Source organism: Ambystoma mexicanum, chromosome 4p (assembly GCF_040938575.1).
Source record: "Ambystoma mexicanum isolate Mex_15411 chromosome 4p, UKY_AmexF1_1, whole genome shotgun sequence".
NCBI lineage: Eukaryota > Metazoa > Chordata > Amphibia > Caudata > Ambystomatidae > Ambystoma > Ambystoma mexicanum.
The window spans coordinates 244,823,476-244,848,924 of NC_090927.1; the positions used below are offsets into that span (position 1 = coordinate 244,823,476).

Genomic DNA, 25,449 nt, shown 5'->3' on the forward strand with positions numbered 1-25,449 from the left:
GATAGCAAGATCATTGGCTGTTAGATAGAATATTAGTTGTGTCAAAAGCCTTTGTAGACCAATTTCAGTTTGATCAAACAGCACAATGTCATCTGCATAGAGAGCCCAACTAATTTGTTGGCCATTCACTTTGGGTGGAAAACAGTGCACATTGTTCAAATCTTCACAGATATCTGATATGTATAATTTGAACAGAAGCACTGCCAAAGGGCCAAGCACCACTTGTTGTTCGCCCTTCGTTAGTTAGATGTCCGCTCTTATCAATTCGAACTCTAATAGACGTTTCATTGTGTAGGTCGATTAGCGGGTGAAGTAGAGATGGCGGGCAAGCCCATGTTGATAATTTATTCCAGAGTTTAGAGCGATTGATACTAACAAAGGCTTGTTTCATATCAATGAAGGCCATAAACAGTTTTTTACGGGACTTCAATGCTTCAAGTTTTAGAAGATTGACAATTAATAGATTTATTTCCGTGCCAACTTCTTTAGTGAAGCCAGTTTGCCGGCAGTCAAACAGGCCGATGTTAGTGGCCCAAGCAGTGATCTTAAGTTGAAGGCATGTGGCAGAGATCTTGCCTATTATGTCCATTAAAGCAATAGGCCGATAATTTGCTGGGTCATCCCTGTTGCCTTTTTTAAATATTGGAATAATGACTGCAGTCTTCCAGGAAACTGGAATTTCCTTAGATTTTGCTATGAGGGAAAATAACTCCACAATGAATTCTGCCCATGCTTCTTTTTTTTCTTTTAGCATCAGATTGGTCAGTCCATCAGGACCTGCAGCACGGGAATTTTTCAGTTGTTGAATCATTTTTACAATGTTTTCATAAGATTCACAAACATCCCAGTGGTCCGTGTCAATCTGAGACCAGGAATCATGACAATCGTGACCTCTATTGAAAACGCTTTTAAAATGTTTTTCCCAGGATGACATAGAGATCCCATTTGTCGTTCTTACTTCTTGGTTTGCATTTCCATTTAAGATTTTCCATATTTCCTTGGAGTTGTTTTGAAAGATTAGAGACAAGATAGATTCTCCTCGTTCTTGGTCTCTTATGATCTTAAAGGATTTGAGCCAATTGCCATATTTCTGTTTGCATTCCTTTATCGCACATGAGATGTTTGGATCTTGACTTGTCCTTTTTATAGATCTGATCTTCGTGTTTATTTTCTTTTTCTCATAACTGACTTGAGCACTATAGGTATATTTCTTTACCTGTGTCTGGAGCTTCGATGAGGATTTTTTTGTACAGTATTGTGCCAGAAGAAGGGCATAATTCATTCTCAAAAATGCGGAGCTTAAATTTTCATTTAAGTTTTGTCTCAGTAAGCTTATATGGCTTACATTAATTCTAAGTCTGTTTCCGGCCTGATTCACTTCCACCGGCGAAGTGTACACTTCTGGGTTTACTGCCCGTAGAAGTGACCAAGTTAGGTCCAATGTAATGATCACTGCTGGATGTCTTATGAATTTTCAAGTTGTCAATTTTTGACCACTCAGATAAAGACAGCCAAATGTAATCCAACTTTTTTTGCTTTGGTCGCTTTACCATGTGGGACCTGCTGGTATATCACCTTTAATTGTGCCATTTAGCATCTCACAGTTTCTGATTTGTAATGCCTGTCTCCATAGATCTCCTCTACAGGTATTGTTAACGCATGAACTTGTTTGTTGTACCTCAAACCAGGATAAATTCAGATCACCGCAGATTATTATCAAATCTGAGTACGATATCAGACATGGATCAATTATCGAGGTGACTGCTCTTATAAAGTCAGATGTTGAAATCATTGCGGGGTTCCAATATGTATTTATCAGAAGTAGATGTTTCCTTTGATCCAATTTCTGAGTAGGAAGATATAAGAGTGTCCCCTGGATTAAAATATTTGGGTTAAGGATTTTCTCAATGGTCCACCCATAAGAGTTGTTCACCATAGTAATAAGACCAGAATAGGGACGGCCTCAGAGATTTTTCCCTGCCTTATTTAGCAGGACAGTATAACCATCTTTGATTGGAGTTTTCCGCAGCCAAGTCTCCTGTAAACAGAGGGCAAAGTTATTCTCCAAGGACAAAGGGAAATCTTGAAAAAGATGATGAAATCCCCTGGTGTTCCAAGATCTGATCCCACATGGTTGTTCTACATATAAAGTCTTTAGTTATGGGCGAGTGTCTCTGTAAAGATCGGATTTTTCAACTATTGGATTTTTGTCTCTACGTCGAATTTCAGTAGTTGACCGTGGAGATTTTACATTGAATTGTTGTCTCAATAACTGACGACGTAATTCAGAGGGTGAGAGTACTTCAATGGTCTATACACATGTATCATTTTGTAATTTAGGCTGCTCTTTTTCAAGTTCAATGTCAAAACCAAATGTTAAAATGTCCTCTTTAGCAGCTAACAGTGTTTTTTCCACTGCTGTTGATCTTATATGTAGAAACACCTTGTCAGCTGCATCTTCTGATATATATTCCACAATTCCTGTATCATCTGAAGTTATTGTACGTAATGATGGTATATTATGCAATAGCCTCATCACATTTCTTCATTTTAGATTCACTTTATTCTCGTCTGGAAACAAATTTTCTATCCGGATCCTCCAGGTCGAGCGATTTGGATCTTCTATTCGCCTTCGTGATGCTCTAGGTTGAGTCTGCTTTAGATTTTTCAATTGAGCTTGTGTCATTTTTGGATTAAAATTTGTTGTAGAATTTTTTGACAAATGATTTCCCAGAGCTAGAGGAATTTGAGCAAGAGACTTGTTTGTCAAAACGGCTACGCTTCTATGATCTATTAACAGGGCACCGGTGATCTTCTTGCTAGAAAATGAAACTTTGGATGGATGAACCAAATTAATCGGTTCTAGACTTAGATTTGAATCATGTTTGTTGACTATTTTTTGTTGGATTTTTACTGATTCTTCCGAGTTCTTCAAATCTTCTGAGTCAATGGAATATGTAGAATATTCGCATAATTCCAGTGAGTTATCCTGTATGTCACTTGTGTGGTCTTCTGAATCTAAGCGAGCCCGATTATTGGGATTTCGTTTTTGTGACACAGACATAGTCTCTCTGCATATTGAGACATCCAGTGTGTCTGCATTTTCTGTTTCTTTTGTAGTTGTTTTATTTCTCTCCTGCTTACGTTCAAACAGGCCTAGTTTTTGTGGTGTTGATAGATTTCTGACAAATCTCTTAACAGAGACTATTTTTTTTTGTAGCCTTTTTGCCATTCTTACTTGGGGCTAAAGTCGCTGCTTTTGGCTTAGACACTGTTTTAACTGTTTTCATTACTGTTAATGTTTTAGCAGTGCCAGAGAAGATTCCAAAAGTCGATTGTTTAGAGCAGTTTTCAGCTTGGTTTGGTGCGAGGTCCTTCGATATCTGTTCTACTATATTGGGATCATTTTGTATCGTCGAAGGTGGTTGTATTCTCCTAGCCTCAGAGTGACCATTTGGAATCGATGTCGGCTCATTTGGCTCCTGATCAGAGGTCTTTGTGGTTCAATGTGCGATCTCTGTTAAGCTTTTGGGTGGCGTCGCCACCACATTAAGCTGTTGAGACTCCACCAAGTGAATATCAGGTTGAGTGGTTGGAACTTGAATAGATTGCACCTCAACCGTATTTTGTGCGCCAACAGCATCAGTGGGTAATTGCATAGCCTTCTGTTCCTTGTGCCTCAGCCATTTCATGCTTTACCGTATGGCATTCATTAATGAAGAGTTATCTTCATGTTGCTTAGCAGCTAAGTCTCCTAGACGATATTGCCATTGAGATGAGATTTCAGCTTCTCTCTCCATTCTTTTAGTTCCATTTATCATTTATTTTTATTTAATTTAATTTATGTATTTGATTTATTTTATTTAATTTATCATTTATTTTCTCCATATTATCAACTTTTGAAATAAGTGTTCAATAGTGCGTCTTGATCTTTTATGGCATCATGTAACGAGTCGTATAATTTTACAAAAGGAATTAGGGCTAAAGATGTCGCAGCCAATACATTATTATGTATTTGAATCCCTGCAGCTACTGACAGATTAGATTTCATTTTTGAATCTTTATTTTGCTCTGGGGATGAAATAGGTTGCGAGCCTTCATGCACAGATTGTTCCAAGGGAAACTGACATGTTTTGTCGTGTAAATTGTGATCACTGGAGTGTGCCGGATTTTTACCAACTGGCACGAAGAAGTGATTCGCTCTTGTAGGTATAGAATTACACGCGGATTTGTCCACAGAGGCAGGCTGTGTATTTCCTAAAGTGTCACCTAGATGGAAACATTGTGATACACTTTTTGGGGTGACTAATACAAGTGGAGTTGGCGTCAGATTGTTGTTGCCTTCCTTGATTCCGCGATTACAAGGCGTTGAACATTTTTCCACAGATGTATTGGAGAAACTATTGATCAGTTTCTCTATGAATAAATGAAAGTCTGCAGTCAGACGCTCTGTGAGTCGAGCTTCTCTCGCTATGAGATCTATTTTATGAGAGCTGTATGACGAACGCACAGAAGTTGGCCTTTTGGAAGGAAGCTCGGAAGTCAGAGGTTGAGTGTGGGCTGAATTTAAGCCCGTCTGACGCACGGCTGCCAGCTTTATCTGCTGAGTCTGGCCTTCTATTTGCTTTATAACAGAAGCACAGTTGTCGGCATCAGAAGCTGCTTCATTTAATTGAGTGATTGGGTGATGATCCGTGGTTCAGGCATCCACTGGCATAAAGTTTACTCCTTCTTTCTTGGAGAAGGTATGTTTTTCCATATTGGCCTCACATATCTTAAATGTAGATTTAGATGATGGCAGAGGTAGGAAGCCTTTGTTTAGTGGAGGTGCATTTGCAATGGTATTTTCCGGGCAATTTGCAAGCAGCATGTTAGGCGCAGGAGCATTAAATGCATGGTCTAGTAAACATTTTTATTGTCCCTACGAGTCGGCCATGTTTTTTTAAGCCTAAGTGGCTCGATTTTAGAAAACTTTCCTATGGACCTTACCCGAGTTTTCGTCCATTAAACGCACGCGAAAACAAGCACCAGGGAGCCGCCATTTTCTGATAATCCTATCTTTTCCCCGATCGCCCTGGCTGACCTGCTTTTGCGGCACTAAATCAATTCCCCCGCCCCTGAGCCTGACATTATCAAAACATTCATATTCCCCGCCTCTCCCCGTGACGTTACTGTGCTGCGTAGGCAAACGCGCCCATTCGTCTTCTGCGCGACTCCACACAGAACCCGGAAACCAACACAGATCAACTCACAACACAGCGTGCCACAATTCGGAATATGAAACTGTACTTTAAAATGAAACAGCAACACGGTACATTTGGTAAAGTACATTTATTTGACATTAAATGTTTAGAGAATATTCAGCAATTGCCATATGAACTCCAGAAGCCATTTATTTTCTTTTATCTGTATCCGCAATAACTGTTCCATTTCATCTTGAGTCACGCGCTGTTCCTTTATGGTACACAGGGTGTTCATTTTCGTAAAAAGAATCACTTTGGAAGCACGGTGAACCGCAAGGCTGTTCTATCAACTAGGCACTAGTCCAGCCTAAAGGTGGTTATGTTGCTTCTAGCCACTAGTACAGCGTAAGGGCATGTGGGCCCTTGGCGATCGTCCCATAATATGGTGATCGTGCTCCAGTTGTTGACACGAAGCTGCAGGTGTCTGCTGAAGAATCCATCCGCCGGTGTCTCAAACAGATGACAGTGGCAGAATGGGATCAAATACCTGTTATGAAAACAAAAAAATGATAATTAGTCTCGCTAGCCGAACTTCATTAATATTACTCATTTTATTTATTACGGCCGATAAGAAACTATTTGCTTGCAAGGATAGTTCAATGGAGTATGTTCGTCTCTAAAATCAATGCGAAAAGTAACGAGATAAATCGAGGCCAACACACAATGATAAACGACAGTTAGTCTACATGCGTGAGGAATGATATGATATATGATATGGCATTTGTAACGCGAATATACTCAACTGTTTCTAGGCGTGACGAGGCAGGTGGGGAACAAGGGCAGACAGACAACGATCCTACTAGGCCAGGTGTCTTTCTGATCGCGCATGGGGAAGGGCTGTACATGGTTAGTTGAATACAAATTAAATAATAGGGCCAGCTGGTGGCAAGTGCAAGGTAAATGCCGGGAGAAGGGGCTGAAGGATACAGAGACAGTCCCGTACTGCAGGTAGGCAGTGCAGGGAAAAGTGGCTGGGCCAAGGACCGAGATCGGTGAGACCAGTGGACCTGCATGCCCATGTGCCCACTACAAACAGTTTTACTTGCTTTTCCTAGCACTTCATTCATTCATTTATTCATGCCTCCATTCATTAAATCTTCATTCCGGTATAAAAGCGTGTAAAGATTTACTTACATTATATTTGAAATTTCCATTGTGTCTCTTCGTAATGCAGTCTGTAAAACGGACCGTGCTCTTGACAACGATTTTTCGTATACTGACCTAAAATGAAACTCGGTCTAGTTTCTGAATTTTCTGCCTTATCGTCTCTTACGTTATTGCGCACTCCCTTCAAATGTAGTTCTTTCGGCATGGTCCCTGTCTCAAGGTCAAAAAACAATAGACCCTTATACTTCCAGTGCGACTTGTGGGCCTCATCTGGGCGCTGTCCTTCGCATTCTTTATTTGCAACATCACGTAGTATAGGCATCTGTGAGAACTTGAAGTTTAGAATCCGTCGATGTAGTGCGCCTCAATGTGCAAATGCGAACTGGCTTCTCTCCCAAATGCCACGGCCCGCTTGGCTGGCGCGTTCCAAGTGCCCCAATTTTGTCCCCTTGTCTGCGAGCTTTGCAGCCCAAATTGAGACATTTAATTTTTGGCGGAAGGTCAGGGAAAGTATAAAGTACCACAGGAGTTGAGTTAAAAGTGAGATTTATTGTTTGTTTGTTTTATTATTTGCAATACGCAAGCCTCCCCTCCGTTAACAGTGTGCAGCATTTACATTTACATGAGATGAGACATGAGAAAAATATATACATACACATATGTGAGGTGAATAGAGAGAATTCAAAGATGACACCCAGCTTGTTCGCCACCCATGATGGTGAAGGTAGGGGTTAGGTTTACAGGTACACTGTACAATAACATTTATTTACAAAAAGACAATCGTATTGCAATTATTTAAACCGGGATTTGTACTTCACAATCAGCTGTGCTTCGGGTGGGCATGGCACAGTCGCAATGTTCGGTGGCAATGGATCACTGCTCTGCATAGAAACGTCCAAAATTCCATATCTGTGCTTCTCTAACACAGCAACAATAAGGCCTTTCATAAGGTCGAACTGCATTTCATCATAGACTGGTTTGATCACCCATTGCTTACTTCGTTTTGAAAACACCTTAGTGTAGCGAGGCATCCTTACTTTACCCCTAGTCCTAGATTGTTCACGTCCGACATTGCTGTTATGGGCCAAGACCGCTAGTAGAGTGCGATGTTTCATGCCCCGAAAGCTAAAATGCAAGCACTTTGTCCTGTACTTTAGGCACATATTGTGGAACACCTCCAAATCACCTGTGTGACAGAATTCTGTCAGTCCTCTCCAATCTCTTGATAGAGTTTTGTCGAAAACAATCTTCTCAATGGCTTTGTGTGTCGGTGAAGATGGAATCAACCACTTCTTCTTCCGTGCCTCCTCTGGGGACAAAGGGCCATGTTCACATTGGTGGAAATGTTCATTTGCTGTCCAGCGGTGAACGTTGGTACAGTGGTGCATCAGTGACCGCCATTATTCAAGTAGTATTTCCACTGACCCCTCACAAGTTTTTGAGCTCCACCAAAGATGGTTGGTGATAGAATGTGACCACTGCAAAATACTTTCAAAACCTTTTTTTTTCCCTGCAGCCGAGATTTTCTTATTGATTGATTTAGCAAGATGCCATACGTCAAATTGATGTTTAATATGTGGGAACTGCTCTCTCATTGTCTTGGCAATTGAAACGTGTCTATCCGTGGCTATGAGGTCGATGTGCATTCCCCTCGATTGTAGATATTCCACTGATTTTATAAAACCTAGTTTCTCCATGGCCACTGAGGATGTACATTGTGTTACCTGCACGAACTCACAATTTTCTTACTATCCATGTCCTGAAAGTGGTAGGTGTAGTACTTGGCAGAAAATCCAGGGCTGTCGCACTGTCCATCACTGGCTAGCCTGAATCGTTTGCCTTCGAATGTACTTGCTAGAGACAATTGTTCAATTTTCCAAGCATCACTAATGGCCGGAAACAGATAATCACGTTGGTATATGTAGTACAGCGCTTTAGAAATGAAATGGAGTCCCACAAACTGAAAGAAAGCCTCTAACTTTCTAAAACTGGAGCCACTAAAAAGTGATGCAGCTGCACATAGTAGATTGCCTGCTGGCAGTTTCCCCAGCATCGGTTGTGCAGACCATGAGAACCTATGATTTAATCTACAGGCGGCATTTATTTTGACGTTACTGCCTTTTATTTGACGAGTCACATTAATCAATGCATTCCCACATACTTTCCCTCTAATGGAATGCACACATTTCAGCATACTTATAATTTCCATCAAACAACTGTCGAATACAATGTATTTGCTCTCTTTCATTAGACTATCATACTGCGTCCACGTTGTTTCGGCCTTTTACGTTGTGGAGATTTCAACACATTGGAAAGTAATATCGCTGATATCAAGTTCTGATGCATGTATGGATGCTGCGGCTGGTTCATTCTCTGTCATTTCAACATCTATTACTTCAACATTGATGGGAGAACACAACAATGTCGACAGGTTTTTTGGTGGCAAATTTTTGGCGGGTGTAGATTGTGTAAATTGATCTGCAACTACTTCAGAGCTATCTTCAATACATTCAATAACATCTTTTTGTGGTGGTGCGGTCTATGGTCCAATGCAACTTTTCTGTAGTCTCCAAACACAGTTAATTCATGTTCTGGCCATTGGACATGAGCATCTCGAGCCTGAACACGCCTCGCCTCAATTAATAGTTCCTCCATAGTGTACACGGTCTGGCAAGCCACATCTCTCATTCGCTTCACTGTCTGTGTGTGTATAGTTCTGACACCCACGGGTAACTGGAGGAGAGATTGGAAAAGGGATGTTCAGTTTAAACACAAGATGGAGAGTAGTAGAATTGACTGGAAAAAAACATAAAATAGTCCCCAGCACAAACATTTTTTTAAAGTTATGAACTGTTTGTAACTAACCTTTTTTTGTTTTTTTTTCTTTGCAACTTTTTTGACTCGACCTTCAACATCTGCACGCTGTAGCTCCGATTCGTTTCCGCATGTCCTCTCTTCCTCTTGTGCTGCAACGACTATATTTTCTGTATCCGCATAGACAGCACGGAATGAGGCTCCATCGTCTCCCTGAAACATAGTACTTTCATTACAATGTATCAAAATATTGTTAGCATAAAACACACGTGAGGACGAACACACAGGTACATCTCAATAGCCAAACACGATTTAAACATTGTGTGCAACAATCAAACGACAAGTATTCGACCTGTGATGATCTATTTCGATGGAACTGTCAGTATCCATACCTCTGGCTCTGCATGGACTGCCATGAATGGTTGTATTGGAGAGGAGGCATCCGCATCTCCCTGAAACACAGTACTTGCATTAGTATGCTTTTCAATATTGGAAACACAACACACACTTGGGGTCGACGGCACAGGTACATATAAAGAGATAACCACAAATGATGCATTGTCCAAAAGAATCAAGGAAAATCCAAATATGATCACATTTCATCGACTTATTTCAACGATTCCTTTACATCTGCATCATCTAAATGAGATGTTGTGATTGTGGTGGAAGCTCCATCGTCTCCCTGAAACACAGTACTTGGATTAGTATGGTTTTCAATATTGGAAACATAACACACACTTGGGGTGGAATGCACAGGTACATATAAAGAGATAACCGCAAATGATGCATTGTCCAAAAGAATCAAGGAAAATCTAAATATGATCACATTTCATCGACTTTTTTCAACTAATTATTTAAATCTGCATCATCTAAATTGGATGTTGTGATTGTAGTGGAAGCTTCGTCATCTCCCTGAAACACAGCACTTGCGTTAATAGGGAAGAAAGTATAGCAAATGGAATCACGTTATATGATCACGCATGATGGAGCTGTCATTATCCATACCTCGTGCTGCTGAAGAATATCTATGGATGTTGCAAATGTAGTGCGCACTTCCGAAAGCTGTTGCGCCGATTCGTATACGCATGGTCCCGCTTCCACTTCCCCTGGAATTACTTGAATGTCAGGCTCTGCATCAAGTGCAGGGGTTGACGCTCCATCAACTGCCTGAAACATAGTACTTGCATTAGTGAGGATTACAATAGTGAAAACATAACACATAACACACCTGGGGTCGACAGCACAGGTACATATCAACGGCTAACCACGAATGAAACATTGTGTAGAACAATCAAACGACAAGAATTCCTGCTCTGATGATGACGCTCGATGGAGCTGTCAGTATCCATACCTCCTGCTGTTGAAGAACATCTAGAAACACCAGTGGACGATAGCTAAGGTGTATATCAATTGGAAAGCACTAACGAAACATTCGTTAAAATGATTACACGATAAAATAAAAATATTACTTGACATGCATAAAACAGGTCTGTAGCGGATTAGCCTAGTAAGATTACCTGATACGCGCTAGAAGTGGTTGATAACTGCGACCATGTCAAGGATGTAGAATGTTCTTGCTTCAGATTCAAGGGATAGTCAAGAAGTTGTAAAGGTAAATTAATGATTGATAATGAAATGCCAATATTAAAAATAGCCATGTAAGGCGACAGAATACTTGTAAAATGCTCAATACAGCACAGTTCCCTGTTCCCATATATATACATTGCGTTTGTGGGTTATGAAATCGAAAAAGAATATATTGGTAAATGTCATTATTCAAAAAACTATGCAATCATATCAATATCGAAATTATTACAAGGGATAGAACACCTACAATATCAATTAATCCGTTCGGATACCTACACACTACCGCAAGGCCTAAAGCTAAATACGGACACTTGACTCACCGGTGGCGGAATGTGGACGAATAGAGTGGAAATAGCGTTTTCGAGCAATTTCCGTGTCGTTCGCCGTTTATTCTTCTTTGTTACCCAAGAAGTTGTGTACATGTCCAAGGAAAAGTGCCGGCTGCAGATGCAGTATCGATCACCCCTCTTGTCCTGTAAGACTTGTTGGACTCTACTTTCCAGCTCATCCAGTGGATATCCACAATGTCTGACCCATTCTCTTATTCGATCAACAGTTTTCGGGAATACATGCATTGTAGTGCCTTCAGATTTCGCATGGGTCTTCGAAGTGCAACCGCTAATAGAACAGGCAGGCATTGTTGATAAATCTGAAAAGTAAATATCGACATTATTATACAATCTTCAAGAATAAAGATTTGATACAAAAGTAAATGAATCATACAATGATCAATGCAAGGTTTGTTTTGGTCCCAGGAACTATACCAGTTCATTATGTGCGGCTTAGTATTTGCATAAGTTGCAGAAATGTATTAATGATGTGACTAAAAACTGAACATGTGACTCATCCCTTGGATGTTCTGTATTGCACGAGAAGGAAACATGCTTACATCATAGACTGGACCCCCGAAGGATGCAATTCGATGACAATTGACACAGATGAAAATAAATAGATCTATTGTTAGCATAGCAATGGAAATTCAAGTCAATAGTAATGAGACCAATGAACATAGCACTATTGGGTACTCTACTCGCAAATAGATAGAAATTTAAAAATCTGCGAAATATGACCAGGATACATGGCCTTACCTTGACCAACAAACAGTTGGATTCAGCAAGCAGAGCAGTATGTTGCGGGAGAAAAGGTGGATGGCCACAGGTAGCGCACTGATGGGTATGCTCGAAGCGGTCACAGAAGTTCACGGATAGCACGACGACGAGCAGATTAGCATAGATCTCAGTGGTTCCCAGGTGGCACGTTCAGGAGTTGACTTGCAAAGCACAAAGATGTTCTCATGAGACATATCGAGTGGTTTTTAAAGTATTAGAAACTGGGGTGTCTTTGTGAATGAATGACATATGTATGTCGTGCTATTAGGGGGGCGGCCTGCTTCAAGGGGAGGCCTGGCTGGAGACACGGGGTCTGAGGAGACCATGTGAACAATGGCCCCTTGGCGTGGGACACCTTTTGAAGTGTACATGTAGTTTGGCACCTTGGCCTTTCGCGCCCCTGACAGCACCCCATGCCAGCGCGCATCCACCGGCGCGAACCGCCTTTGATACAGGGGGGTGGGATGGATGGGCCTGGGGCATGCAGATAAGGCACAGGAAGACTGCTGAATGGAGACACACTTATGTGGATTGCAGGGGGGCGGCCTGCCTCAGGGGAGGCCTGCCTGGAGACACGGGGTCTGAGGAGACCATGTGAACAATGGCCCTTTGGCGTGGGACACCTTTTGAAGTGTACATGTAGTTTGGCACCTTGGCCTTTCGCGCCCCTGACAGCCCCCCATGCCAGCGTGCATCCACCGGCACGAACCGCCTTTGATACAGGGGGGTGGGATGGATGGGCCTGGGCATGCAAATAAGGCACAGGAAGACTGCTGAATGGAGACACACTTATGTGGATTACAGGGGGGCGGCCTGCCTCAGGGGAGGCTTGCCTGGAGACACGGGGTCTGAGGAGACCATGTGAACAATGGCCCTTTGGCGTGGGACACCTTTTGAAGTGTACATGTAGTTTGGAACCTTGGCCTTTCGCACCCCTGACAGCCCCCCATGCCAGCGCGCACCCACCGGCGCGAACCGCCTTTATATCAATATATAGTATATCGCCTTTATATCAATGATAGTATATCATTGCTTATCAATAACAAATGCCACATACCGGAGATTCTTGTGAGCACAGACCCACACTTCAACCGGTGTATTATAGTGGTCAAGACCCTAAGGCCTGTATAATCCAATGGTAATTGTTAGTATAGATATATGTGTGACTTTTATAGAGACATAACCTACTGAAAGACTTTGAACAAGTGTTATTTAGTGCATGCATTATCGGGAATATGTTATGTTAGCTTAGATAGATAGTGACCACCCTGCTTCACAGCGACCAGACCTTCACCCATTCGGAGCACAGATGTCTGACGTCCATCCTTGAATGGCGACACACTTGATTCATTTAAAAAATTGAAACAAACGTTGTTAAAATATATGTGGTGTTTTATTTTGTATCTTATTTTCATGACACAAAAATACAAGACTTTAAAGATTATACAGGTCAGGTTGCAGCACAGCGAGAGAAAATCCCCTGTACTGACCGCTGTCACTCGGAAACGTTTCTCTAATGGCACGAACGGCACAGGCGGGTATCACTCTTCGAACGCGGTGTCCAAGCCTCCCGTGGAGCCACTATGTAAAGGAACGATAGGCCACCAGCCTGTACCACCTGTGAAAAGGAATGAAACAAACTGTTTTTAAATGACCAAGATAAGTTTAATAAACGTTTGTTGTCAATGACAATTCTTGTAACTAATGGCATTCTGCACGGACAAATGCTATCTAGACAATGCACACTATTGAACGACTTACATGCGTTACAATGATATGTAGATGTAATTTTGGATACAGTAGAAGATCATGAAATAGGAGTGGCATGACAAGCAGAGTATACTTACTCATTACTCGGATTACGAGGACGAACAGTTGCGCAAAGTTCGTGCATAAGCACCATCATTATTCTCAACACGGCCCGTGTGAGGCAGGCTGCCCTGAAGTCTGGCAGCTCGGTGATGCATTGCGGTCGTGGCTCGCCTTCCGAAATGTAGGCCAGGCATCCCGAGTTTTCTCGGCAGCAGCAGTTCTCGTCCTCAGTTGGCATTAGCTCGCACCGATTGCATGTGCACCAGGTGGAGACGCCGTCCATTCGACTAGGCCCAGGCTCTTCATCTGTTGATTCGTCCTGCCAACTGCCGTCCGAATCCCCATCGTTTTCGCGTGCTTCCCTTTCTAGAGTTTCCTCCTCGGTGTACTCGGGCTCGTACATGTAGGGCATTATTGTAGCCATTGTGTGTTAAACAAACTAAAATAATTTATAGCTGTGGTACTGGTATCTGTTCACACGGGCTACAAGCGGTGAAGGTAGCTGACCAGAGCACTGAAAAGAGTCACAGAATACTCAAAGTAACACAGAGAGAGGAATGGAATCGAAAATCTGCTGCTGTGTGTTGTGAAACGGTCTGTTTATACTTATTGAGGAAAAAGGCGTCTTGCCATTTCCATGGCGACACGTCATTAGCTGAAGCGCAGCGAATGTTGACACGAGACGTGCTTTGGCGTTGGGAAATGGGCAGTACGAGTCTGCTGATTTCAGGCTCGGGGGGGGGATTGATTTAGTGCCGCAAAAGCAGGTCAGCCAGGGCGATCGGGGAAAAGATAGGATTATCAGAAAATGGCGGCTCCCTGGTGCATGTTTTCGCATGCGTTTAATGGACGAAAACTCGGGTAAGGTCCATAGGAAAGTTTTCTAAAATCGAGCCACTTAGGCTTAAAAAAACATGGCCGACCCGTAGGGACAATAAACATTTTTACTAGACCATTCCTTTAATAGGGGGAACAAAGACAAATCTAGATCCTCTGACATCTGGAGAAATGTGTATTTGCATAACTTCTGTATCTGTCACATCAAATGGTGATTGGAACGAGGAAGTATTGACCACAATAGCTATACTGGCGTTAGTGTCTTGTGCTTCAATAGAAAAGACCCCTGGTTGTTCAGTTAAACTTCCTCCTTTGGTCTCCGGGACCGACGCGCTTTCCATCGTGTTTGCAGACGAAAGCGCAGCCGATTTCTCTGATACCGAGCCGATGGTTAAAGGCAACTTAAATGAATTATTTATATCCTCATTCAGGGTTTTATTTAATAAGATCGGGTCAAGAGGTGGATTAAGCAATACACTGAGAGGAAAATTCTGAGTGGCATAAGGGGATATAGGGACTCCCATTCCCACAACCACCCTCGCAATTTTACTTTCGTTTTCCCGGTCACTTGCATCAACCACAGCCGTAGTGTTTATGTTCAGATTTATGTCTGTACTAGTAATAGTGGAAACATTCTGCGACGTACCTTGGCACTCAAGATCGAGTAGAGTCTTTTGCCGCGTGTGTGGGGCCATCACAGCCCTGGTCCAGGTCCTGATTTCCAAAGGTAACTTGATTAAACTTGAGCTTTCCTCTCTGGATCTGCTGTCTTCAGGGTTGCGCCTCCAGCACACAACAGCCGTTTAATAGCCAATAGGCTTAACTCCAAAGGTCTTTACGCCGCAAGGGTGGTTTAGATCTCAAAAAGTAGCCGCAGATGGTCACGTGATTAGTCACGTGATGAAGCAAAGTCCCAGTTCCTCCAGGAAGCAGGAAACGTCAGAGCAAGAGCTCTCAGCTCGCAGTGCAATGGACTCAGCGTTGAGTTAAGGAAGCGTTTCCAGGTAAAATGCAGCCTTTGTCTCTGCAGCAGCACACGCCGCTCGGGCGGTTTAGATCTCAATAAGTAGCCGCAGATGGTCACGTGATTAGTCACGTGATGAAGCAAAGTCCCGCCTCCTCCAGGAAGCAGGAAACGTCCGAGCAAGAGCTCTCAGCTCGCAGTGCAACGGACTCAGCGTTGAGTTAAGGAAGCGTTTCCAGGTAAAATGCAGCCTTTGTCTCTGCAGCAAAATGAGTACTTGCCGAAGAACGTAGGCCTGGCAGTGGGTGTCGGCATTTTCGTCGATGTCATCGATGATCGGGACACGACCACTGCTGGCTTTCGGATCTTCGTCGGCGTGTTTGTGGACTGCGAGTGGCAGGAATCCCACCGGTGGATTCTCCTCGGTTTGTCGGCGACCTTGACTTTCTCCGGTGGGACAAAGCGGTCAACGGTGATGAGCAAGGGAGTCCTTGATTTCAAAGTGTCTTAGGCGATGGAGCGTTGCGGCCCCAGTGGCCTCGACGTCTGTGCTCTTCACTTCAGATTCCTCGGCGGTCCCCATCTCCGGTTGACAGTCGTTTTGGGATTGGCTTCCGGGAGCCTTGGTGATGGTTAGCTGGTGCACGATGTTCCCTCGTAGCTCGGGAAGAGGTCTCCCAGCCAGGTCCTCTCTTGGATCAGTCCTCGTAGGTATGACAGCTTTCAGATTGCGTCGAAGGAAAGTAACAGCAATTCTTCTTCCGGCTCGGCTTTGAGAATAAGCATCAAGTTTTGACTTCAGCTTCTGAACGATTCTAGTCAGTTCGAGGTCCCCAGATATACTGTTCTGTCTCTCATCCACACTGCTGGGCCAGCGCAGCCAATCGTTCAGAAAGGCATTCCTCAGACAGGCAGTCAATCAGGTTCACAGTGCATTCATGCCATTCTTCTCCATCCAGACACTCACAACAAGGAATGTGGATTGGGGCAAGCACCCAGCCATTCAGCACAACACACTGCATTCATACCAGTTTCAGGCAGGGCTGTCTGATTCATTGTGTCACACACCAGAAACCAGACACCCATTACATGAAATGTTTATTAGTCACACACTCCATACACCCAGGTCCCACCCCAATGTGTACACCCATAACATGCAGTCACTGGGAAAGCTCCAGCCATTCTGGCCTGGACTTCCCCACTGTACCATATGTGGAACTTTCACCCAACAGACAGTCAGGGGAAGGGACAGTCAGGGCATCACAGAACATTGGGAAAACAAGGTAACAGAAACTAGAAAGCAAGACGCCACAGGGGCCATATTGTCTCCTATCAGGAATCAACTGATTCCAATGGCAGGGCCTGAGTATCCAAAAATGGAGGATACTCACAGCTCCTGTCAAATTCAGCATGGAGCTGCCACCAGCCCATACCCGGCTCTGCTGGCCACACACAGGTGCCCAAAAACATACACTAGGGGTACTGGGTTGTACTCCCACCCATGGGTGCCATAAGGGCATCCCAAGTGTCTGTTCACCATAACCAAAAAGAGGAAGAGCTGCACTGCCAGGAGTCCCACATGGACTCTTGTGCAGAAAATAACACAGAACACACATAATAAAAGGAGTACAGGACAAGGGGACATGGAGGCCCTGTTCATCCAATGCATTTCCAGCATCACAGCTTGAAATTGTGATTTTGACTCGTTGTGTTCATATACCAGCAAGCAATAGAATGTACACTCTTTATCTGCTTGTATCATTTAAGTTGTACCGTGCTTAGGGCCAACTTTTACTTCCAATAATTATATGTGTTGAGGTCTTTGAAGCTTATATTAGGCTGCTGACAATGTGTTCCTTAAATGCTGACAATAAGAGGCACGAGCAGACATGATAAATACTAGCTTAAGATGGCACTGCTGTAGCCAGTACCAAACATGTATGTTGTGGTTGACAAAGGCTGTTACATCATTACATTGCTGATGTGATCAGGCACGAGTAATACTAACTCAATATGACACCGCTGACACTTGAGTTCCAGTTACATGTAGCAGTTGCTATGGAACACAGATGCCTTACGATGTCATGTTATGCACATGACTAGTACGCAACAGTATATCGTATCTGCCTCTTAGGTGGATGGTGTTTGTGTGCTTTGTATGGAGACCAGGCGTCAGTTAAAATGCCTATGGGGAAATTTTAAGTAAAATATGTTGCTGCCCTCCATCAAGACTAGTAATTTAAGTGTAATGTATCTGAATTATTACGAGCGCAGTGTTAGCAACCTTTTACCTCAATAACCTTTTTGTAAGGTGACGATAACCGCTGAGCATGAAAATGACACACATGAGCCCTCACAAGCCCTCACGACATAACCCCTTTTTGAGTTTACAGAGACCGCTAATGATGGGACTAATTAAGCCATTTGTCAACTCTGATTAGGGATTTATTCGATATGAATTGACAGACCTATAAGAATTTAAGAAGATAATGGTCTTTGTTGACCATTGGTGCTTATGTTGTGTGTCGCTCACTTCCATTTGGCGAGTAGACGTTGAGGCTTGCCCAAATCTTCCTAAACTTTAATAGATGAGTGGCAGATGGAGGGGAAATAAGAATTTATTCATAATTTCGGCTTTATTTATTTTGATTAGTTTTATCTGACTCAGACGAATGATGCATGGACAACTTTATATTTAATTGACCTATTGATACAATGTGCCTACTTACTGAGAAAGAGAAAGGTCTTGAAGAAAACGCATTGTTAAGGATTATACGCCAAAACATTAACTATAACGTCAACCAATTCCTCCATGAATGACATTTGAGTCTAGGGGTCTTTATGATGAATTCTGTCTAATGAAATGTAAGCCTTTCTCAAAGAAATTGTTACAATCAAAGAACTCTTGTTTTTGGATAGTAGATAGTTTTGTCAGTTTGTAGATTTGTTCCTTATTCTTACGTTACACTTGCACTTTAGGTGTTAACCTATTAGGTATGCACTTGCACTTTTGTTTTGATTAACACATGTGTGTGTGTGTGTTTTACAGTGATGTATAGGAGTATGTACTGTTATTGTGTATGCCTCATTAACCATATTGATTTATGCATTTTGAATACAAGTTTATTTAGAAATACACTGTTATTATTGCTATAGCAAGAACATTAATTTGCTAGATTTATGATCATCAGTCCTCAGATGCTGTAGTTCAAGGACACCTGTCACATAAGGGTCCTCCAAAATAGCCAGAAATAGCCATGGGGGTGGGGCAAAAACATGACCTTGCAGAGAGACGCCTTTGCCGCTGTCTTTCACAAAGTCAGCCTTTTGTTTGCATGATTTAGACCGTAACCTCACAAAGAAATGGCAACATTTCTGAAATTAGATATGTTTGCAAAACTGATATTGTGGATATTTTTTATGTTGGCAAAGGATAACAGTCCTTTCTTCTGTACTTCTGCCTGCATCCCATGTCGACCATTTTGCAACCTCTGTAATTTAGACATTTTCATCAGATTTCAATGCTCTCTGTAGATGGTTGTTTTCACCAGTTATAAATTAATATTTAATATTCCGCTGCATCCTTGAGTTGTATTCCTGAGAACAACATACATTATATTTCGGGTAAATTACATTTATTGTTGAGTTAATCATTGCATCCAATGGTCTTGTGAGGTCTATTATGGCCCTTCAATTTTGTTGAAATGGCGTCAATGCATGAAATAAATTTTGAATTAATTTTGGAGCCATACAAATGTCAGTGTTCTGTTTCACAATTCCACTTTCTTTTCTTTCTTTTTTTAAATTTTCGTATTTGTATTTGTAGGGGGAATCAATACAGCAGGTTATATACTCCATACACAAAAGGTGAACCATGTGCTTTGTGCAAGGACACATGTGAAGACGGACTTTGCAGTAAGTTTGTAAATCAGGCCTACATGTGTAAAAGCAACATAATGAATATTTGTAAATTACATTTAATGTTTTTCAAAACAAAATGTTAATTTTGCAATAAATGAAAATATATCACAACAGGCAAATATCATTTTTGTCCACACTGTTTAAATTCTAACCAATAATTATGAGGAACCCAATTTACAAATGAGTATTTGTTCATTGAAATAAACAGCCACCCCTCAGTGAAGCAGCCACACAGTAGCTCCAAATCAACTCAAACACTGCAGACTCAGATACAGAATGTTTTGTATTATTACATATTTTCATAATATGGTAAAATAATCACACCATTAATGACTTGAAGAATAGGAAAGCTGTTATAATTGCCCCATATCTGCCAACTGTCTACAGGTCAATTATGCCTTTCCATGTCATTTCATCATCAGTAATTACTTTGTGGTAATTTACTATGGCGTGATTACTTCCCATTTTTACTTCAGATTTGTTGGGGGGGAGGCTCCCCCACCATGTCCCCCTTCCCCTTCAATGCTACCTCTACCCAAAACTCTCTCCACCCCATTTGTACCTCTTAACCCATAAATATCCATATTTTTCGAAGTAATTTCGAAGTAATTATTTCATAGTAAATTTTCACAAAGTAATTACTGTCGAAAAAGCAACGTGATACTGCCTCATGATGAGCCTCGATTAAGAAACAAGACTGGCTAGCGAAGCATGTGATCATGTACACAGTGACACCTAAAGGGAAGCAATATTTATTTATTTTTATTTTATTCATGATTTAGTTGTCATCAAAGTTTACATTAATTTCCTTTTAACATAAGACAGTATTCCTTATCCTCTAAAATTTCATAAAAACTTTAAATTTGTTACATATCATCTTGTTTGTTACTATTCCTTACTTTTTAATTTCAATGAGGCCCAAAATTGCACAACTCTCATGGTCCTCCTTTTGTCCTGCCCCAACATGATAGGATGCCATCATTGATTTTTGTCAAAGTTACTATTGTTTTTGGGCAACATGTTTGAAAATATTTGCCTTTTATCGTTCAGGGCAGAACATTCCATTATCAGATGGTAAATTGACTCTACTTGGTTGTCCAGAGCACAGAATCTGCAACCATTCATGTGTTTCTCTATTTGGTTGGTCTGCGCCAGATGTTCTCTCGTAGGTTGCGCATTAAGTCTTAATTTTAGGACAGTGTCTCGAATTTCTCGATCCAGAAATTTGTTTAAGTATTGCAGTAATTCATTCAGCTTTCTTATATCTTGTTCTAATTGTATATTCAATTTATATTCTGCTTTGGTATTTTGGGTTAGTATCCAATCGTGCTTTTAATTTTCAATTTCACTTTCTGTGGTCTATTTAACAACATTTCTTCTTTAATATCCAATTCTTGGAGTAGTTGTTCACAATATTTTTTCCAGGCATTGATAACAGTTGCATTTCGGGCATTTAATTTATCTTGCGTTATTGTCATTGCTTGTATATTTCCATCTGTCAAGGATTTTCCATATAGTTCAAGGGTTTTCCACTTAACTGTTGCTGCTAAGGATTGCAATCCTAGCCCAAACCTAATTCTTGGCATCGGGTAGGATTTTGGCAGGCCAAGTATCTTCCTCCAGAAAATACCTTTACACTTTATCTAGATTTCCATCGACGTATGTATCATGGACTCCTGTATGTTAAAATCGCAACAGCTTTCTATTTATAGAAATTCCAAACGGGTAACATCGAAAATTTGCCATATTTCCTATGAATGATGAAAGCCGTCTGCTAAGGATTCCACCTTCATCTTTAGATATTCACTCCATTGTTTATTTGTTGCTGATTGGTTTACCCGAATTCCTAAATATTTTACTTTATTCACAGTAAGTATCCTCTCTCCTCTTACAGATATCTTTAAAGGTCTACTCCCTGGGTTCGCTCTTGTTGTCAAGGCCATAGTTAGTCTTTCCTATGTTTATTTTTAGATTATTCTCCTCCATGTAGTGTATGCAAGTATTCATTCTTTGATGTAGACCTTTTTGTGTTTTGTTCAAATAAGACTGCATCACCAGCAAATAATATGTACAGTATTTTTGTCGCATTCAACATTGGAGGAAATCCCACCTTTGCTACTTTTGTTAGTTTTAGGTCAGAAATGTACAGCACGAAAAAACGTTGCTGCCAAAGGACATCCTTGTTTGAGACCATTGTCTGTAGGTGTTGATTCTGATAAAATGCTGTTGGTTGTTAATCAAATCTTTATCGATGTTTGTGAATATAGTGCCCTTATAGGCTCCAATATATTGTTCGGGCATTTGCATATTTTTAATTTCTCCCATTACTTATATCTGTTCAACAGAATCAAAGGCAAGTTTTAAGTCCACAAAAATGGAGATGTTGTTCTTTATAGCTTCTTGTTTCAATCTATTTAATAGGAAGATGTTAAGATGAATTCCTATATTCTTGGTGAAAACATTTTGTCTTTCATAAAACAATCTTTTTTTTTGCCCAACCATATAGCTGTTTCTCAAGAAAAGCTGCAAAGGTTTTACCCAGCGGGTCTAGGAGAGCTAATGGGCGATAATTAGCAGGGTTTGCCCTTGCCCCCTGTTTGTAGATCGGAATGATTATTGCAGTTCTCCAAGTTTTTGGTATTTGTTGCATTTTTCCAATGATCTTAAATAACTGGTAACATATGCCAGCCCAAATTTCAGGTTGTTCTTTCATCATCACATTACTCATTCCATCGGGCCAAGGGCCTCTGGAAGAGTTCCATTTTTTAATGTGAGTTCTTATTTCATCTATTGTCCAAGTTCTTTCCCAGCTTTTCTTGTTTGTGTCTTGCATTACATCTATTGTATTTTCAGGTCTGCGTAGATCTCTTAAAAATGTTTTCGCCAATTTTCATTTGATATGCCCACAATCTGGTTCATCCTCTGATCCTCCTCGTTATTATTCAATAATGGCCAAAGTTCTCTTGTGTTTCTTTGGTTCATTGTTTTTAGGATTTTTTCAGCATCCTTTTGAGATATCCATGCTTGTTGGGCACGTATCCAGTTTCTATATCGTGTTCTAATATGACGGGATTCTTTCTTACATTGATTTATTGGAAATTTTACTGCTCTTGCAATATCTTTCCTTACTTATTTCTTCATTTGTACAATAATGCCATTATATTGATGTTTATGGTTCCTTTTTTGCTTTCTCTTCTTTATATATGGAATGAGTATTCCTACTTAATTCAATTTAGCTGTAATATGCACGTTGGGATCTTCAAAATAATGTTTTCATTTTTTCATGTTTCTCTCATTCAATCTTAGCCTTGTTCCTGCATTGTCGGTGCTCATTTCAGGTAAATTTCTCATCTCTCGTTGTTCCGACTCTTGTGTCCATCTAATAATTCCTTTTTCTGATCACTAAATTGTGAATCGATCACTTCAAAGGCTAGTATTCTTGTTAAGAGCATACGGCATTACGTAGATATAATCCAGCAGCGAGCTTGTGTTTTTTCCCTTTCTTGTCATCTCTGGACCGTTATTTTTTTTTGCCATAATTCATTTACCATTTCCAGGTCTCTTTGTTCCATTTCCTTTTTCCAAATTTGGGCTTTTTTATCTTGTAGATCACATGGTATTCTGGTGCCATCTTGCTTGACTATATGCATATTGAGGTCTATGCATATTAGGATGTCAATTGATGGATATTTCAAATTCAATTAATCTATTTTTGTTAGTGTCTCATCTATGAACCTTTTGAATGGCACTTCACAAGTGCTCCAGTAAATGTTGATTATTGAAATTCTTTTTACTCTACTATGTTTATCTACCTTGTTCTGAAGTGTAGATGTACTCTTTATTCCTAAAACAGTTACTTGAATGAAGTGGCCTACATAAGCTGTTTCAATCGTTTCCAATCTTATCTGTGTTTTTATTGCAGTAATTCAAGCTGCCGAATGACGTCCCTCCTGTCTTTGAATAGCAAGATTAATGTTTATTAGGAAGCCATCTGAAGTTAGTTGATCGCTTATCCAAGTTTCCTGCAAACAGATGATATCTGCTAATTTAAATTCTGCATTGGAATCCTTGAACAGATGGCTAAAGAACATAAAGTTAATCAATGATTTTTTTGGTTTTCTGATTGTTAATCTTCATAAATTCGTCTAATTTCTTTATGTTTGTCTTGTTTCCATGATTTAGACAAATGAGCGCTTTCATAAGCGGAAGTTGGAGGACCTCTTATTTTTTCGTATCTTCTATACATTTCCATCTCAATCCGAGTTTGCTTGATATCTTTGGAGGTTTCATTTTTATTTTCCTTTGTAATTTCCTTTCGTTCCTTTTTCTGCGCTTCATACGACTTCTCCTCATTTGTTTCTTGTATGACTTGAAATCCTAATGTTTAAATTTCTCTTCCATTTACCACTATTAAGTCATATTTTCTTTTATCCACCAAGTCGATGTCCACTACGTCAAGGAGAGCATCATTAGGAAAGGTTGCACGTTGTGTATCTTCTGACAAGATCTCTTTTAGGTTGCTAATTGCCTCAAATAGTCTTAAACTATTAGTTCTGTTTAATATTAAGTCGTCTTTTGATTTTTTTAGTCTTTCAATTCTTAATTTGTTTTCATCTCTTATTCTTCTGGGGTTGGTAAATCTTGCTTATCTTATCTGCTCATTCCCATATTTTCTGTTTTCACGATAGTTTCCATCACCAGCTTTCACTTCCACATTTGATGACTCTGTACTCTCCATCGTACAATTTGTGCTTATAGATGTTCTCGACTGATATGAGTGTGTTGAAAATTCTAGGTCAGTTTCTGATATATCTACAATCAATAAAGATTCACCTACATTGTTCTTGGATACTTCTATTTCATATTCGTCTACTACGTACAAAGTTTCATTATTCTCCATCATACCATTAATTGATTGGTCATTACTTCCATATTCTTGGCTACCATGTTCATATGTTGATAAATTGGTCAAAAGTTCGACCATTTCATCATTTGTTAGCTGTTTCTTTTCTGATTCATTTCTCTTTTTGAGGGATGTCGCAGGGTTCCTGTCTTCTTCATTATTCTTTTTTTGTCAATTCTTTTATTTTAGTTTGTTTTAAACTTTGTATTGGTAGAGACAGGTTCCTTTAGAACGCTCTCAAACCTTTTTGTTTGCCTTTTGTCTTATTGTTATTCTTCTGATTTTTCTGATATTGGACTTATTTTTTCATCTTTTTTCCATTATTATTTACCATTTTTGAGTTCAAATATAGAGAAGCTTTCCACTTGTTTAGAATTTATCGGGTCAATCTCCATTCTTTTTTTCCAGTTTGTGCTCTTTTTGCATAACGTCACGACTCCTAGCTTGAGTTATTAAGGTTTGGTCATTTAATTCCGGTGCTACTTCAATCGGTTTGTTCCTCTGTAGCGATCTCAATTTATTTTGCTACGTGGTAAGATTATTTCTGTTTCCTTGTTCTTCAAGTATTTTCTTTTAAGCTTTTTCAATTTTCTGGATCTCATCAATTACTCTTTTCTTTCTCTAGATCAACAGTTTTTTTCGCAGATATGGTTTGTATGGCTAGATTTTCTTTATGTGTGTCATGATGCCTACCTCCAAGGAGCCAGACAGGGCCCGGCACCCTCAGAGGCAGGCAACATGTATACTAGGGAAGTCCCAGCCACCTCAGACAGGGGCTCTTTGGACTCAGTCCTGGCGCCGTTGGCGTCAGGCTCATAAGGGATAACAGTCCTGGCACCATCGGCGCCAGGCTCATACAAGATATGGAAGGAATAGTGTTTGGTGCAAACTTACCTGGCAGACCATGCTGCAATTTCCTTACCTGGCAGATCATTCTACAACTTCCAGATGAAAAAGGAACTACTTAACCACACGGGTGTGGCTGGTGGCAGAATACTTACCTTCAGTGGAAGGATACATACCTGGGACTACTTGAAAGGCTATTTAAACCACGCCCAGACAGCAAACCACGCTTTGCGTTGTTCTGCTTATAGCAGCTGGACGCTCACCATGCCTGCTCCTGCTCCAGTCCTCGACCACGCCTGCCAGCAT

The 25,449-nt window shown here is 40.8% G+C and overlaps 1 protein-coding gene across 1 annotated transcript in view; it reads left to right on the forward strand.

Annotated features, from left to right (window-relative positions):
* The window catches only part of LOC138453170 (cysteine-rich venom protein-like), a 635,825-nt gene that overhangs the window by 550,608 nt on the left and 59,768 nt on the right, over positions 1-25,449 (forward strand). Inside the window, exon 9 of the mRNA XM_069605762.1 lies at positions 19,300-19,388. Coding sequence (XP_069461863.1) covers positions 19,300-19,388 — 89 coding nt within the window. The remainder of the gene's footprint in view (positions 1-19,299; positions 19,389-25,449) is intronic.